Genomic DNA, 18,255 nt, shown 5'->3' with positions numbered 1-18,255 from the left:
CAGTCTAACAACGAGCATTTCAAATATGGTACTGGAAGAGGCAAGGCGGGCAGGTATGGAGAATTGCTTGGGATATTCACAGAACACTCCTGGTGGCAGGAAAGCTATGTTATTATTTTGACAGCGGGAAGTTAACAAAGCAGACAAGCCACCAATTAGCAGTGTGAAGTTCATGCTTAACCGTCCCCTTGCATAAAATTTAAATACAGTTTGAAATGGTTTAATCCTGTCTCCTCAATTTAGTAAAACTCCCAGCTCTCTTGCTCATTCAGTAACCCACCCTGTGAAAGCTGACCTCTCACTAGTGGCTTCTTTGGCTTATCGCAACAACCAGGAGATGGATTCACGATACGCTCGGCTGACCTTGGTGAGAATTTCTCTCTGTAAAAAGCTACTGAGCTCACACTGTTGACTCTGGGGTAGAGCATACAAATACTAGGCCCAAAGATTTCAAGGGGCAACACACAACTGAGGTGCAGAGAAGCCAGCCCTTCAGTTGGCATCATAGATCTGAGCCCCTAAGGAGAAAACTACCAGAATGCTGCTGGCAAAATAAAAAGGTGAAATGATGACAGTATGGACATCATCCACCTTGTCCGTGTTTATCCTCAAATACTAGATGCACTACATCCATCTCAGACCTCACTGGAATCTGTAATGGTGGAAGAATCTTCTCGCTGGGCTTTGGAGTGTCTTTTCATGCTGGAGGCAACAGAAATTCAGAGCCTGGTGAATTAAAGAACAGTTTTCTTCTTAAAGAAAAGAAAGATTATCCGGGGTGGGATTAGACAGCCATGGCTGACAAAGGAAGTCAGGAAATATATCAAAGAAAAAGAGATAGCCTATAAAGTGGCCAAGAACACTGGGAAATCAGAAGATTGGGAAGGCTACAAAAACAAACAGAGGATAACAAAGAGAGCAATAAGGAAGGAGAGGATCAAATATGAGGGTAGGCTAGCTAGTAATATTAGAAATGATAGTAAAAGCTTCTTTCAATACATAAGAAACAAACGAGAGGCAAAAGTAGATATTGGGCCACTCCAAATTGATGCTGGAAGGCTAGTGATGGGAGGTAAGGAAATAGCTGAAGAACTTAATAAGTACTTTGTGCCAGTCTTCACAGCGGAAGACATGAGTAGTATGCCAACAATTAGGGAGAGCCGGGGGCAGAGTTGAGTATGGTAGGCATTACAAAAGAGAAAGTGCTAGAAAAGCTAAAGGGTCGAAAAATTGATAAGTCTCCTTGCCTCGATGGGCTACATCCTAGAGTTCTGAGGGAGGTGGCTGAGGAAATAGTGGAGGTTTTGGTCGTGATCTTTCAAAAGTCACTGGAGTCAGGGAAAGTCCCAGATGATTGGAAAATTCCTGTTGTAACTCCCTTGTTTAAGAAAGGATCAAGGCAAAAGATGGAAAATTATAGGCCGATTAGCCTAACCTCAGTAGTTGGTAAAATTCTAGAATCCATTGTCAAGGATGAGATTTCTAAATTCCTGGAAGTGCAGGGTCAGATTAGAACAAGTCAGCATGGATTTAGTAAGGGAAGGTCGTGCCTGACAAACCTGTTAGAATTCTTTGAAGAGGTAACAAGTATGTTAGACCAGGGAAACCCAGTGGATGCTATAGAACATAAAACAGTACAGCACAGAACAGGCCCTTCAGCCCACGATGTTGTGCCGACCATTGATCCTCATGTATGCACCCTCAAATTTCTGTGACCATATGCATGTCCAGCAGTCTCTTAAATGACCCCAATGACCTTGCTTCCACAACTGCTGCTGGCAACGCATTCCATGCTCTCACAACTCTCTGTGTAAAGAACCCGCCTCTGACATCCCCTCTATACTTTCCTCCAACCAGCTTAAAACTATGACCCCTCGTGTTAGCCTTTTCTGCCCTGGGAAATAGTCTCTGGCTATCAACTCTATCTATGCCTCTCATTATCTTGTATACCTCAATTAGGTCCCCTCTCCTCCTCCTTTTCTCCAATGAAAAAAATCCGAGCTCAGTCAACCTCTCTTCATAAGATAAGCCCTCCAGTCCAGGCAGCATCCTGGTAAACCTCCTCTGAACCGTCTCCAAAGCATCCACATCTTTCCTATAATAGGGCGACCAGAACTAGACGCAGTATTCCAAGTGCGGTCTAACCAAAGTTTTATAGAGCTGCAACAAGATCTCACGACTCTTAAACTCAATCCCCCTGTTAATGAAAGCCAAAACACCATATGCTTTCTTAACAACCCTGTCCACTTGGGTGGCCATTTTAAGGGATCTATGTATCTGCACACCAAGATCCCTCTGTTCCTCCACACTGCCAAGAATCCTATCCTTAATCCTGTACTCAGCTTTCAAATTCGACCTTCCAAAATGCATCACCTTGCATTTATCCAGGTTGAACTCCATCTGCCACCTCTCAGCCCATCTCTGCATCCTGTTAATGTCCCGCTGCAGCCTACAACAGCCCTCTATACTGTCAACGACACCTCCAACCTTTGTGTCGTCTGCAAACTTGCTGACCCATCCTTCAATCCCCTCATCCAAGTCATTAATAAAAATTACAAACAGTAGAGGCCCAAGGACAGAGCCCTGTGGAACACCACTCACCACTGACTTCCAGGCAGAATATTTTCCTTCTACTACCACTCGCTGTCTTCTGTTGGCAAGCCAATTCTGTATCCAGACAGCTAAGTTCCCCTGTATCCCATTACTCCTGACCTTCTAGACTTCCAAAAGGCCTTTGATACAGTGCCTCACGGGAGGCTGCTGAGCAAGGTGAGGACCCATGGTGTTTGAGGTGAGCTACTGGCTTGGATTGAGGATTGGCTGTCTGACAGAAGGCAGAGAGTTGGGATAAAAGGCTCTTTCTCAGAATGGCAACTGGTGACGAGTGGTGTCCCGCAGGGTTCAGTGTTGGGGCCGTAGCTGTTCACCTTATATATTAATGATCTGGATGAAGGGACTGGGGGCATTCTGGCGAAGTTTGCCAATGATACGAAGACAGGTGGTCAGGCAGGTAGTACTGAGGAGTTGTGGAAGCTGCAGAAAGATTTAGACAGTTTAGGAGAGTGGTCCAGGAAATGGCTGATGAAATTCAATGTGAGTAAATGTGAGGTTTTGCACTTTGGAAAAAAGAATACAGGCATGGACTATTTTCGAAACTCGCAATTCGCAAATCAGAAATGCAAAGGGATCTGGGAGTGTTGGTCCAGGATTCTCTAAAGATTAACTTGCAGGTAGAGTCCGTAATTAAGAAAGCGAATGTAATGTTGTCGTTTATCTCAAGAGGGTTGGAATATAAAAGCAGCGATGTGCTTCTGAGGCTTTATAAGGCTCTAGTTAGGCCCCATTTAGAATACTGTGTCCAATTTTGGGCCCCACAGCTCAGGAAGGACATACTAGCCCTGGAGTGTGCCCAGCGGAGATTCACACGGATGATCCCTGGAATGGTAGGTTTAACGTATGATGAACAGCTAAGGATCCTGGGATTGTACTCATCAGAGTTTAGAAGGTTGAGGGGAGATCTGATAGAAACTTACAAGATAATGTATGGTTTAGAAGGGGTGGACGCTAGGAAGTTGTTTCCATTAGGCGGGGAGACTAGGACCCGTGGGCACAGCCTTAAAATTAGAGAGGGTAAATTTAAAACTGAAATGAGAGGACATTTCTTCAGCCAGAGAGTGGTGGGCTTGTGGAATTCATTGCCGCAGAGTGCAGTGGAGGTTGGGACGTTAGATGCCTTCAAGGCAGAGATCGACAATTTCTTGATCTCAGAAGGAATCAGGGGCTACGGGGAGAGTGCAGGGAAGTGGAGTTGAAATGCCCATCAGCCATGATTTAAATGGTGGACTTGAAGGGCCAAATGGCCTCACTTCCACTCCTATGTCTTATGGTCTTAAAGCTTGCAAAATGATTTCCAATACTTACATGGGCAGGACTACCCTTTAAACATGGTGTCAGCTCCTGCATACCCATGAGGTTATGGAAGGCTTCACAGTTGCCTTCTCCCTTTGACACAACCCAGTGGCAAATCCACGTCATCTGCATTCACAACCTAACTGCTGCGTAGTCTGATCCAGCCAGCAGCCACAGATCCTCAAAAACCTTCGTGTGGCACCAGTGGGCGGCCCAGGTACATAGGACTAAAGCCACCTCAGTATTTTCAAGGACAATAAAATGTTCAAAAGGGATAAATGCAAATTACTAAGGTTCTAGAGTTGTATACTTCAATGCGATGGGCCAGTAGCAATTTGAACCTGTTGTGAACTGATCATGTTAATTACAAATGGAAATGGTGACCGTTAACTTTGTTTAATTAGCCTGCACCAATACTTATGGTTGAAGAAAAGGACAGTACGCTGGATAACCCAGAGAAATTAATATTGAGCAGAGTCAGTGACTCACCAGAATTAATGTCAGCAAAAAAAACAGTAGTCAGAATGTAATGAGAACAAAAGGCAACAAATCCAATCAGCATGACCAAATTTCATTCTGAACGTGTTAAAGGAAGCAGGTTGCATAACTGTCATTTCCAAGGATATCTTAATTTGAGAATCACTCCTTCGGGTTAAAAAGTTGAGCCATGTCATTTTGATGGTGTCAAAGGGAAGGTACAACAGCCACATGAGGACAAGAATGATCATTAAATGTGTAATTTGAGTCCCTGGCAGACATAGGGACTTCAGCAGGCAGCAACAGTCATGAATTGCAGTAAGTTCCATTGCTATATCCAAGAAGGATAAAAGTGGAACCAATCTTTTATTGTAAGCATTGCCTTGCAGGATAACGCAATTCAAACATGCACCTGCTTGTCCAACAATCACTGTTTCAATCTGTTCCTTTTAAATTAATAAAAGCCCCATCTGATGTGTTCACATCTCTGTGGCTATCACATCCTGGAGATGGAAAAGGAGCACAGACCCCTGGTTCAGAGGTATGGGTATGGCCACTGAGGCAATAACTCCTCTCTTTTCCTTTTTATAGGAGCTCTAGTGAATCCTTGGTTAATGTCCACCACTTACATTTAATTAAATGCAGTTAGTATACAATTAGCAGAGAGGGCCTTCCTGTGGCTCAGTGGTAGTGTCCCTACTTCTGAGCCAGGACACCCAGGTTCAATGCTCACCTGCACCAGAGGTGTGTAATAATGTCGGAAAATATAAAAAAAAACTCTCAGCAGGTTGATTAGAAATATCTACATTTAGGAATTAGACTGTGTAGTTGGAGGAAAGTAGTGGCTGGTTTGTTTCATAAACATCCAGGACAATGTTATACAGCCACAATATAGCTAACCTGAGGTGCTGCAGATATATGCCTGCCAATGCTGAAACTACTGCCTCCTCCAATCCCACCAGTTTCCACCAATCCCAGTTTATTCCAGCAGTCAGTAATCCTGCCACTTCACTCATACCTACTGTCCTACCAGGCTGGGGTACATTTAAGCGAGAGACGACAATGAAGACAGCTAGATAATGGAGACTTGAAATACAGTTTATCCCGCGGAAGCACCTACAATAAGTTTGACAAGTTGACATCCTTAAAAGCACCCAATTACTTTCCCTTGTGAAACCACAAACTGTTTCTTTTCCTCTTCCCATTACTTCTGTCCCTGAGGCTTCAGCAGAGTTAGAGGGAGGCTTCTCATTCTGTTGCTTCAATTACGGGTGATAGCATCTTTGGGACAAATGGCCCCAGTGACTTCAGTGCTGTACAGTGTCTCTGAAAATGCTAACAGAATGTTACACATTTTCTGGTGCTGTTCCAGAACAGTCCTTTTCACAATGACTGCCATCATCTACGACCAGCTGTGCTCAGTGTGCATGGTCCCTGCTGCCTCCATCAAGATTTGCACATTCAGCATCTGCTCAAGCCCCCACCATGCGACAACCCAGGTCCTTCACTGAGATGTGTGTGTGTGAGCTGGTGGATAGTGCACATGAGCTTTGTTACTGTGCTTCCTCAGATCGCCTCTCGCGGTATCCCCGACATTGCACTTGAAAGCCTTGTGCCAGATGAAAGATATGAATTAGAACTAACCTGGGGAAAGATTTCAAAGTCCTTACTGTGCAGACATCACTTCAACAAAATAATTGTTGCATGATATTTAACTCTGTCACCAGTTAGCTGGGAGACTGCTGTTTTGTTACAGTCATGACGATGAGAAGAGTATTATATTTGGGACTGTGCCTCAATGTTGTCTAAAATGAAAGGAGTCATGCGACTATTCCAAATCCTACCTGACAAACACACCTGGCTAAGTCAAAGGACCAGTGCAACGTTCTCTCGCCTGAAGAGGAAAAGCAAGGGCAGCTAAGCACATGGCAATAAAAAAGACTTGCCAATTCCAAAAACGCCAAAGCCTTTAGGCAGAGGAGAATCATAGAATCCCTACAGTGTGGAAGCAGGCCATTCAGCCCATTGAGTCCATACCGCCCCTCCAAAATGCATCCCACCCAGACCCACCCCCCTACCCTTTCCCTGTAACCCTACATTTCCCATGGCTAATCCCATCTAAAACATCCCTGGACACTAAGGGCAATTTAGCATGGCCAATTCACCTAACCTACACATCTTTGGACTGTGGGAGGAAATCGGAACACCCAGAGGAACCCCACACAGACACAGGGAGAATGTGCAAACTCCACACAGACAGCCACCCGAGGCTGGAATCAAACCCAGGACCCTGGCTCTGTGAGGCAGTAGTGCTAACCACTGAGCCACCATGCTGAAAAGAGAGAATTGTGAAGAAGTTGTGGTCAGCAGGAAGAGGAGACTGCCGGTTCCTCATGATTAGAGTGTTTATTAATTATATAGGTCTGTATTTTCCCAAATTTTCCCAAATCCTGCCAGCAGTGGACTTGGGAAACTTCAACAACTGAAGGAAACACCTGGTCATGGGACTTTTTTCATGTTATCCATTCCACTATTAACTGGAAACTCAAATTTCATTTTCAAGGTTATTCTTCTCAAGGGGGATCATTACTGTTTTTAGTGCCTTTACAGCAGTCAGGGAGGTGAATACTAGAGAGCCACCCCTGGGTTTTCAACTCTCCATTTTCTAGCCTTTCTTCTGCAAGGAGAGGAATCAGGGAGTTATGTGTGTAAGAAATGGATTGTGATAAAAAATGAAAGGATAATGATTATGGAACATAAATATGCATGAGATAAATGAGATGGCAATAAGGTGAAGGTGACTGTCAATGACTGCAGTTCAGCTGAGGACTTGAGGCAGTGCCTCGTGAAAGAGAGGGATGGGTGGAGCTGAGGTGCATTGAAGAGAGATCGAGGTGCAGGAGGAGGTTGATGAAGTAAGTTAGTCTGTGGGAATGAGGGAGGGCTGGATAGTAGCCATTTGAAAGTGTTTCAGAGATGGTAGGAACTGCAAATGCTGGAGAATCTGAGATAACAAGGTGTAGAACTGGATGAACACAGCAGGCCAAGCAGCATCTTAGGAGCACAAAAGCTGACATTTCGGGCCTAGAGTCTAGGTCTGAAATGTCAGCTTTTGTGCTCCTAAGATGCTGCTTGGCCTGCTGTGTTCATCCAGCCCCACACTTTGTTATTATGCAATTTATCACTCTCTATTGACTGGTCCATACAATTGTCGTACATCCTAAAGCCTTCCCCCAGTTGAATGACCCCCTGTTCCATAGTGCCCTGGCCAGGTACGTTATTAGATCATATGCAGGAGTAAAAGAAGGTCATTCAGCCCATCAAGACTCCTTTGCCATTCAATAATATTATCACTGATCTGATAATCCCCAACTCCATTTTCTTGTCTTTTCCCCATAATCCTTGATTTCCTTGACTAGTCACAAATATGTCTACCTCAGTCTCGAAATAATTAACAAATCAACCTGTACAACCCTCTGTGGTAAAGATTCACAGATTCACCAGACTCAGAGAAGAAATTACTCCTTATCTTTGTCTTAAATGTGTGACCCATTATTCTGAGATTGTGAGCTCTGATCCTAGACTCTCACAAGGGGAAACAACTTTTTCACATTTTTCCTGTCAAGTCTGCTCAGAATCTGGTATGTTTCAATAAGATCTTCTCTCATTCCTCTAAACTCTAATGTATACCTGCCAAACCTACTCAGTGTCTCCTCATAAGATGGTCCCTCTATATCAGGATTGACCTGGTGAGCTTTCTCTGAGCTGTCTCTAATGCCAAGGGAGCCAGTTTGCTCATATACCCTAGATATTAAGAACTGCAAATGCTGGAGAATCTGAGATAACAAGGTGTAGAGCTGGATGAACACAGCGGGCCAAGCAGCATCATAGGAACAGGAAGGCTGACGTTTCGGGTCTAGACCCTTCATCACATTTCTGATGAAGGATCTAGACCCGAAACATGAACCTTCCTGCTCCTATGATGCTGCTTGGCCCGCTGTGTTCATCCAGCTCTACACCTTGTTGCTCATATACCCTGTAGCTGTTACCTTGATTCACACAGGCAGCAAGAACCTTATAATAATTTAATGAGGCTAAAGGCTCAGACTCCTCTACCAGTGCATGTGAAATTCCCGTACCTGCCTGACTCACAGTCACAGTGTCCTGTCCATGATCACTAAACAGGCCACCCTCAGTACCTCAGCTATGAGGTGCAACTACAGCCTGGTTCAAAGTATCTGGGTAACTCTTTTTACCACAACAGCTCAATGCCTTTGGTTAGTACTACAGCTCGACAACATTTGAATTAAAATTCCTCAAGATGTTGGCACTTGCTGCTTTTCTAATTGTTTGCATGTGATACTCCACTATGTTGCAATTTATGCACACCCACTTACATTATCATATCTGGTATAATTTTAGTTCATTAATGTTGATGTATTTAATCAATTTCCTAGCTACTTGCTTGACGTAATTTACATTAAATGTAGATTAAATTAAATATTTACCTGTCACATAGTCCCACTGTCTCATCTCATGTTGTGACATTATTTCCTGATTTTCTCCTGTGCAACTTACAGGCCATTCTTTTCTGTTGCTTTGCCCTGGCCTTGTCCTTATCACACTGCACTGATCATCGGCCTTTTCCATCCCTCCCTGCACTCATCCTCATCCTTTTCTACCATGCTGCACCCATCTTCATTGTAGTCCGTCACCCTGAACTCCCCTTCATCCTTCACTCATTTTCACCCTTTCCTACCGTTCTGTCTTGGTTTTGCCCTTTCCAATGAGCAGTTGACATCATCCTTTTCTTAGACCTACTTATCTGCTTAAATAATGCAGTGCTGTTATTACTTAAAGATATTAAACTCTTGACTGTTGAAATAACTGCACAGAGGCTGGTATCCCCATCACCAAGTCACTCTTTATTTACTTGTGCACAGTACACTGGCAGTGGTCAGCTAGCTCAGAGACAGTCGCCTGAACTGAGGGGATTCTAATCTCCTGGTTATGTTGGTCAGCCAGGGCTTTTCTTGATTGGCCTAGGTTAGTAATCCCAATCAACAACCTCATAGTCAGTGAGGTCAATCTAATTCCAATCACTGCAGCTGTGAATCTCTGACTCTTGCTGCTCCTCACTTTGTACTGCCAGTGATAGCACTTTGAATTTTTCTGTCCATTTGTTGGGTTTCCACAGCTCTCTGTTCCTTTTAATGCATTGATGCAGGCGGCTCCTGACCTTGTTGTGACTGAGGCACAGATGCAGCGAGAAAGAGATGCAATTGACGTAATGTACCTGTTTTGAATTTAAGCGCTAAATTCATATGCAAAGAACATAGCCCTTTACAGTGCTTCATGTTTTAAATTGAAATTCATTTTACCAGACATTTAACTTTATTTTTACTGCAGAGCTGTCATGTGGAAGAAGATGAGGATGGTGAGGAAGAAGTCAAAAGCTTTGAAGTAAGAGATTCCATGATTAGTCTTTCAGATGATACATATTCGAATATCTTCCATAGATTTCATGTCTAAACTAATTTCCTTTTGTAGACCTTCTTGCTTAATACCAAATGCTTTGAGCTCTCCCCCTGCGAACGTGCTGCTTATTTTGTGTTGAATCAAATGTTCAACTTCAGCAATGTCCTCATACACAATTGATAAATTATGAGCAGGCTGGAATGTGTATGGTGACATTTGTTTGTTAGTTTGATATCTCCATGTAGAACCTTGGGTCCTGAGGACAAATACCTGCTTCTTGAAATTAAATTACATCATTGTGGAATCTGGATTATTTTACACCACTGTTTCATATATATAAATAATCAAACCATCACTGGATACCAGTGAAGACCATAAAGCCATCACATGGATGGTAAATAGTAAGAATGATCAAAGCATGGCAAAGCAGATTCTTTTTTCGTTGAATTTCTGACAAGGTGTAATCTAATGCCTATGTTTAGTAACAATCTGCATGCTTTACATCCAATATCCAGAGATAATTATAACGTCCAACTCCACAGACGCTTGATTTCCTGTTCCTAAGGTTGAAGTGACCCTTTTATAACCACACAGCATGGATTTCAAAACTCAATAAAGTAACAATTAAGAATCACTTTCAGAATGATTTAACTTTCAAAAGATAAATTTGATTCAATACTGGAAGAATAATTTCTAAATCCTGTCATACCTATAAAATCTGACAGCAGATTGGTGGGATGATCAGTTTAGATTACTTTGATGCAGTTAGTTGAAAACATCCTGTGACACTTTCTAAAACGTGGGAAGGGATTTGACATTTTTTAGGTATTGGTTGCCATAAAAAGACATCTATTGGCATATAGATTGACAACTTGCCTACAAAGTTGACAAGTAGGTTAATAGAACACATCCATTCCAGCCATTTCACCTCCCAAGTTTGAAGTGCTACATGAAAAAGTTATGCCAATTTCTCAACAAATTGCTCCAAATTTTCCCCTCAATAAAATGAGGATAATGTTACTCACTATTATTGGTGGACAAATCACATAGTCGTTTTCGATCCAGGCAGATATGTAGTTGAAATGTTGCCTGTATCCCAGATAATGGTATTCCTGGACAGGTCAGATTCAACAGTGAAACCTGGATAGATAGACTATAAGTTTTATTTTTCTTTTTACTTATCCCAAAGCTGTGTTACTGAATGTAATCATAGGCTGCCTATCTACTTCTAATAAAAGAACACACATGTTTAATACATAATAGAAAAAATTGAATTATGTTACAATTGATAAAAACTATTTGAGCAATCTCATTACAAACACCAGGAAGAAAGATTCATCCCTGTGATCCCAGCAATGCCCTGACCAACACTGAAAATGCAATGAAGAGTCACCTCATTCTCCACTTTGAAGCCTCTTGCTCAGCTGGCACAGCTGTAATTGGCTTCTTTTCAGCAAATTGCTGTGCTTTCATTAGATGTTGCTTGCTTCAATTATTGCCTGTCATGACACCTTAAAAAACAAATGGTTAACTCTGCTGTTGCACTCAGACACCAGCAAGATTGTTCAATTTGCAATGGTTCCAGACAGCATACCCAAAGTCGTTCAGCTCCAATGTGAAGAGGGTTGAAACAGAGAAATTCAGAGCAGGATTAGGCCATTTGGCCCTTTGGGTCTGCTCCAAAATTCAATATGCTCATGGCTGATCATTCAACTTAGTACTGTGTTTCCACTGTGCACTAGAATCTTTGATCCTTTCAACTCTAAGATATTTTTCTTAACTCTGTTTGAAAGCTTTTAGTATTTTAGCCTCAACTCCTTTACATGACAGAGAATTCCACAGGCTCACCACTCTCTAGATAAAGAAATTCTCTCATCCTAAATGGTCTACTCCAAAACCTTAAACAGGTTCCCTGGCTCTGGAGTCCAGGGTCATCAGGAACATTCTTCCTGCTTTTATCCTGTCTAGTCATGTTAACATCTAGTAGATTTCTATAAGATTATGAAATCCCTATAGCTCAGAGATGCCTATGAACTGGCTTCCCGCACTGTATTCACCCACTCTTCTGCTGTTCACAACAAGATTAATTTGAAAACCATTCTGATTACCTTTTTCCCAGACCCAAATTAACGCATGGTTTAAAATGACCCAGTCAAATGGGCCTTTGCAAGTTGACAAAGACTGAGTTTGTTAATAACTTAATGCAGGAAGAATTAGTTCTGTAATGCAAATGCACAGATTAGTCATGACAGATTAGTCCAGAAAAAAAGGTTATAAAGAAAGATATGTGGATCAGTTTCTGAATTGGTAGCCAAGAGTGGATATTAACCTCGAGACCATTGCAGTGGAAGTTGTTGGTAGCCCTGACGTTTTCAATTGATCAGATGTTTTTATTGATACTTAGTTTTACAGATTGGTTGGTGTTCTGTTGAGAGTCATATGGTTTTGCAATATGGAGCAAGGCCCTTTGGCCCATCATGTCCTCCCTACTGTGGCTGAACTCTAACATTCCTTTTGTGGCCCTGTTTCCTTTCTAAGGGCAGGCAGCAGTCAAATTGTGAAGATCTTTCTTTACCTGCAACACAAGGCTAACTAGGGGATACATTTTTGACTCTGACTGTCACAGCCTGCTAATGCTTGGACCCAGGCTAATACACACAAGGATGTTCAATCCCGCTAGCCCACTTCATGGAGTTGCATCTGCTTTCTTAACTTCACACCTGTATACTCTTTAAAGGGAAAACATAAAATGCGTCTGCACGGACTGCTTGCTGTTGAGCATGTAATTATCAGCTGCTGACATCTACATAATAACAAGAGATCGCAGTTCAGGCTCTTTTTGACTTGCCTCATCCCCTCTTTGAAGGGCTAAAGTTTGAAGTTCCCTTCACATTGTAGACAAGATATGCAGCGGGTCTCTCTCACTCTCTTTGCAGGTAGCCACTTAAGTTATATTCACAGCCATTTTTGGCTGCATCAGCCCTCTTTCAAAAAGTACAACTGGAATTTGAAAAATCAAAAATATTCACAGTATATCAGGATCTGACATAGCCATCGAACAGCTCATTTCACTTCATATGGCTTCCCTGGACTCATTTTCAACAGCCTTGGACAATGTGTTCCTCTCAGACACTCCACAGCTTCCTGCTTCTGCGGCTTCCTTCTCAATGACTTTAATCACCTTCCTAGCCCTGACTGCTTGGAGACTGCTAGTAGCAGCTCATCTGTTCTTAATGGGCCTCTTCCTTCTACATAAAACTGCCTCTGCCCCCTCCCTTTCTCTCTCTGGTGGTCATAAAACTCAAATCTGAAAAAAAACTTCAGAATTATCTCCATTTGACTGCTTGTTGGTCACTCTGTTGAAATCACATGACCTCATATAAATGCTGTTTTCAATTTAATATTCAAACTTAACTTCTGACCTTTGGAAAATTGCAGGTGTGATCTTCACAGAACTGCAAATCTTAAGATCAATTTTTCCTCCACTTTGGAACTCAAATTCTCTACAAACAAATTAATATATCATGAACCTTTGTAACAAAAAAATCTGAAAATTGTTGTTCACATTGAAGCTCTCTGCCATTAGTTCTGGGAAAATGGTAACTTGCATTCTGTCTTGAATTGAATGGGCAGAAACTTCAGTACTTCCACATTAGGCACAAATTAAGTTCGCTACAGCAAGTAAAGATTTAATCATTTAAAGTCTAAATGCCCATTGCCTGTAAATGTTGTTTACAAACTGTCAACTATCCTGGTGCTGAAAATGGAATAAGCTATGATAAAATGAAATTCATTCTTTTAACTTTATGTCTTTTGACCTTAAAGGCTAACCTAAACTCTATTGATTTGTCCTATCCTGAACCAAATCCCATTCATCTTTACCACCAGGTTCTCTGATCAGCATTGGCTCCCATTTAAGCCAGCTTCAGTTGTACAGTTCTCATTTCTGAATTTCTCCATTGACTTGCTCTTGCTACGTCCCTGTAACTCTCCAATTCTGGCTTCTTCAGCATCTTTGATTTTGTAAATAGCTCTCCCTTTTGACACCGTGAGCTGTCAAGACTCCTAGCTCCAGAATTCCCTCCCTAAACACCTCTGCCTCCTTAACCCACTTTCATCTTCTCAGGGGCCCTTTAAAGCAATTGCTTTCAGCCATCTGCCGTTATATCTCATTATGTGGGTCAATCCTAAATGTTGTTTGCTAACATCCCTGTGAAGCAATTTGGACATTTTATTCTTTTAAAGAGACTATATAAATGACAATTGTTGCGTTTATAAAGGACGTTAACGGCCTTTTAATTTTTTTTTCTTTCAGCCTCTTCTTTTTACTTCTCTTAATCCAGCCTTCTTTTTCTCTCTCATTATTGCACTTGCAGTACCTGATTTGACGTTGAATTCAGTGTCCAAACTTGCAATTCCTTGTTCAGACTCTGCATCATTCATTTTACAACCCTTCTCTGATTTGGAATGAGATATACCCTTGGTTGTCCTGTTCCATCAGATACCAGGTGTCATGAAGAATGCATCATTTTGTATGTACCTCCCACTTGCAGCAACTTGCAGCGACTGCTAGGAATCAAGCTACCTGGACAAAATCTAACCTCTTCAGAGTGGGTCCCATTCATTGATCAATTACAAAAAAAATGTGTGCCATTAATTGTGGTATCCTTTTATATTTACAATCATGACAATGTAATGCGACTATTACGGCATGGAACTTCCAAAACAGTAAATTACAAGTCCCAGCCAATTAACATGGTAAGGTGCTAAAGGCTCTGTACCTTTCCCTCACCACCCAAAGAGAGGGGAATCTAGAGGACCACTCACACTCATATGTTTCCTTGCTGCTTTTATCAAGGATTTTTCCAGTTGAGAAGTTGTACCTAATATTCTTTCGTTTATATTTTTGTGCTGTGCCTGAAGGCAAGTCCTTGGCATGCTGTCTGCTTCAGCCTGAGCTGTTATCTCAATGGTTTTATTATCGGTGACAGTTGCTGTTGCCTTCCATTTTCAGGGTTGAGAGCAAGAGGATAGGTACCTAGTCTACCTCAGTCAGATTGGGTTTTGCACCCTTGCTGTTGGCATTATTCTGAACAAACCACACAATAGTTGTCTAGCCAGCTGAGCTAATCACCTCCAATTACCTAAAACAGACTGCACCTAAATGTAGATGGACAGGGTCAATGCAGGTAGGGTGTTAACCCTGCTGAGGAGATAGAACTGTGGGGGGATTTAAAAATAAAGGGATATCACTTAGGTCCAAGATGGATCTTAATCAGAAGGATGTAAACCTTTGGAATTCTCTACCAGGAAGGCTTTGGAGGTTCAGTCTTTGAGTATATTTCAGACAGAGATTGGCAGGTTCCTGATTGCCAGTGGTATTCCTGGTTACCTGGATGAAGCGGGTAAAAGGCATTGAAATGTTCAATCAGCCATGATTGTGTTGATGGCAAGGCAAGTTTGATGGGCTGAATGGCCTAGTACTGTTCCTGTATTCCGAAAGGAAGAGTGAAAATAACTGAAAGGGGGCAAGTTGCGAAAAATAGCAAATCCATCCCTTTGAGGTGCCGATAGGAATGCTGCAGCTTTACTGAAAAAGTGACTTACCAACTGACAGAATTTTGTTTTCTTTCACTGTGTGGCTACTGAGGAAGAGGTTGAAAATGAAGGCAAAACTGTCAGATTTTGGCATGGCTAAGTGAAGCAAGGCTACACTTTTACTTTGCACTCCCATTTTAGAATGATCACCATTTTGTTCCAGACAAGAAGTTTTTTTTTGCTACATGGAAATGACAAAAAACTGATTAATTTTGTTTTTGCAGCTTGATATAATCAAAGATTTACGAAACAAATTTGGCAGCTTCTGGGAAACGACTCTGGTAAAACAAAAAAAAATAAAGAAAAGAAAACAAACAAAAACCCACTAATTGTTCTGTGTTAGTGTCATCTACAGTATTTTAGTAGTTTTTGTTTCTAATCCATTACTTCCTTCATTTGTGTCCTTTCTTGCTTTTGTCCCCTATATTTTATATATAGGTAGATTCCTGTAAAAGCCTTTTTTTTTATCTCTTCCATCTGAATTTTTCATTCTTTCAGCGTATTTCTGAGTAATTCCAATAGAACTCAAAGGCAGCAAAACCAGCTTCATGATGACCTGCTTTTTGCTGCTACTACTGCTGTTGCTCCTCATAAGCCACGCGTGTCTCCCAAAATTTCTTTTTGTCTGGACATGATGCAGATTTAATTGTTTCACACCCCCATGTTTTCAGCTTTCAGCCGCACCATTGAACGCCCAACGCTGCTGTACTCTGCAGGGCTCTAGACTGTCTTCTGTTGGTATCCAACTTTGTCCCATCGAAGCTGCGGTATCCTCTTTATAGTTGACTTGCAGGCTTCAAATCTACCAGGAATTCGGATTTTTGCCATCCACGTTTGCGCCAGGGGTTGTGTCAAACCTGTTTCCATCCTGCACTGCTGGAAAAGACCTGCTATGGTGTTCCTCACCGCACTTATATACGGTGTGCTTGGGCACTAATTCTGCCCGTGCATTAGTTGCCTGTTGTGATTGGGCTGAAACAAAGATGAGCTGCTGTTTTTGGGCATGCATTATGTCCCACACTGGCCAAATTCGAACATTTTTCATTAAACTGGGCAATTTGGAAAACACTTAATCAATGCAAGTTAAAAATGTTTGCACCTTCATCTCTTCAACATTCCAAATCATGCTTGATCGATAACCTAAAATGAATTCCAAGCATGCACCGAGAGTGGCTATTTTGAAAGTTGTGAGCCACAGTGCGTTGATGGAAACAGGCTTAAAGTGCAGCAAGTATTTTCTCACAACATCCTACAGCAAGAAGATAAAAGTTTCTGTATTCTATCCTGTGAACACCTGTGTTTGTTGACAAACCAGAACATGACCTAAAGAGAATGCCAGATTCCTGCTAGAAAGGGCTTTATTTTGGATCAGTTCATTTGTTTGTGCAATCTCCTCAAAAAAGGATACTCCAGCTCTAAGATGGAACTAGTATGACTATTGAAAAGCAGTGAGGCAGATGTCTTGACCTCATTTGTCAGCCTCCTGCAAAGATGGACTGCATACAGGTAACAACAAAGTCGAAATTACAGTGTTAGGCCTCAAATATGCATGGCCTGAGAAGTTAGCATAGAGCCCTAGGTTTTAAAACGAACAAAGTCTCCTTGTTGGACAAAAGGAAATGCTTCATCTACCTTCGTTTGATTACCTGCCGTCTTTCTCTTTAGGAGAAGGAAATGGAGAAGCAAAAGCTTCTTTATCAACAAGCGAGACTCCACGACCGAGGAGCTGCTGAGATGGTTCTGCAGATGATCAGTGCCAGCAAAGGTAAGTGAACTAAGGGTTACATGGAACTACACTGTTAAAAATAACCTACGCCCAACCCTACAGCCCAGGCAATATCCTGAGAAGTCTCCTAACCAATACCTTTTTCTTCTCACAAATTTTCTGTCACCCAGATCCCTTCCAGTTTCTTTTTGTTATTGGATAACTTGATTTGTATTTAATTTTCCTTTAAGTTGCTGCCCTTGCAGTACAGGACATTTAAAGAATTTTCTGAGAAACGTCCCTGTAGTAAGAAAATTCTACAAGTGGGACTTTAGTCTCCTTATCTCCTACATCCATTAGATTAATCACTAAAGTCTTTGCAGATTTGTTCTGAACATCTACTTGTTACTTTCTCACTGGATGTGGATTGTTTGAACCCACCTGCATTATGATTTCTGAAAGCCTCGGGTGAAATATTTACCTTCGCACATTTGCCTCTTAATGCTGCCAGAACTATGAGAATGCAGATTTAAGGCCTTTCCCAGCAATGTCGATTTTTTTGTTCATTAGTGGACCCTCGATATTGTACCTTTGCTTAAAATGGGTTTGTCAATAAATGTATTCAGTAGCTGCTTTCATTTTCCTTAGGGGAAATGGGACCAATGGTTGCATCCACTCTAAAGCTTGGGATTGCTATTCTAAATGGTGGAAACTCAACAGTTCAGCAGGTAAGCTCGACTGATTACTGAAGCAAAGGGGCTGATGATGAATCTATAGTAGACATTGATTAGACCACAATCGGAGTCCAGAACACAGTCTGAATACGTAACCTAATGATACAATGAAATCCATCAACCATAGTTTTACCCATTGTAGGCAAGATGAATCTTCGTAAATATTTGCTCCTGTTTACACTATATACTAAGCCATCAGTCTTCATATTATCAGCAAATTTCAATATATGCATTCTAGGACATCAGTAGTTATACTGAGTCATTGAGGCTGCAGCAATATGTAGCATCCTTAAAGGATGCTACATATTGCTTCCTCCCATTTGGAATACCTGAGACTGTGATTTACTCAGTGAA

The 18,255-nt window shown here is 41.8% G+C and overlaps 1 protein-coding gene across 1 annotated transcript in view; it reads left to right on the top strand.

Annotated features, from left to right (window-relative positions):
* The window catches only part of ryr2a (ryanodine receptor 2a (cardiac)), a 684,685-nt gene that overhangs the window by 574,171 nt on the left and 92,259 nt on the right, over window positions 1–18,255 (top strand). The window contains exons 77-79 of the mRNA XM_048535805.2: window positions 9,796–9,849; window positions 17,128–17,227; window positions 17,816–17,895. Of these exons, the coding sequence (XP_048391762.2) occupies window positions 9,796–9,849; window positions 17,128–17,227; window positions 17,816–17,895 (234 nt within the window). The remainder of the gene's footprint in view (window positions 1–9,795; window positions 9,850–17,127; window positions 17,228–17,815; window positions 17,896–18,255) is intronic.

This window comes from Stegostoma tigrinum, chromosome 9 (assembly GCF_030684315.1).
Source record: "Stegostoma tigrinum isolate sSteTig4 chromosome 9, sSteTig4.hap1, whole genome shotgun sequence".
Classification (NCBI taxonomy): Eukaryota; Metazoa; Chordata; class Chondrichthyes; order Orectolobiformes; family Stegostomatidae; genus Stegostoma; species Stegostoma tigrinum.
The sequence above is the reverse complement of the archived record's forward strand: the minus strand, read 5'-3'. Positions and strand labels throughout refer to the sequence as shown.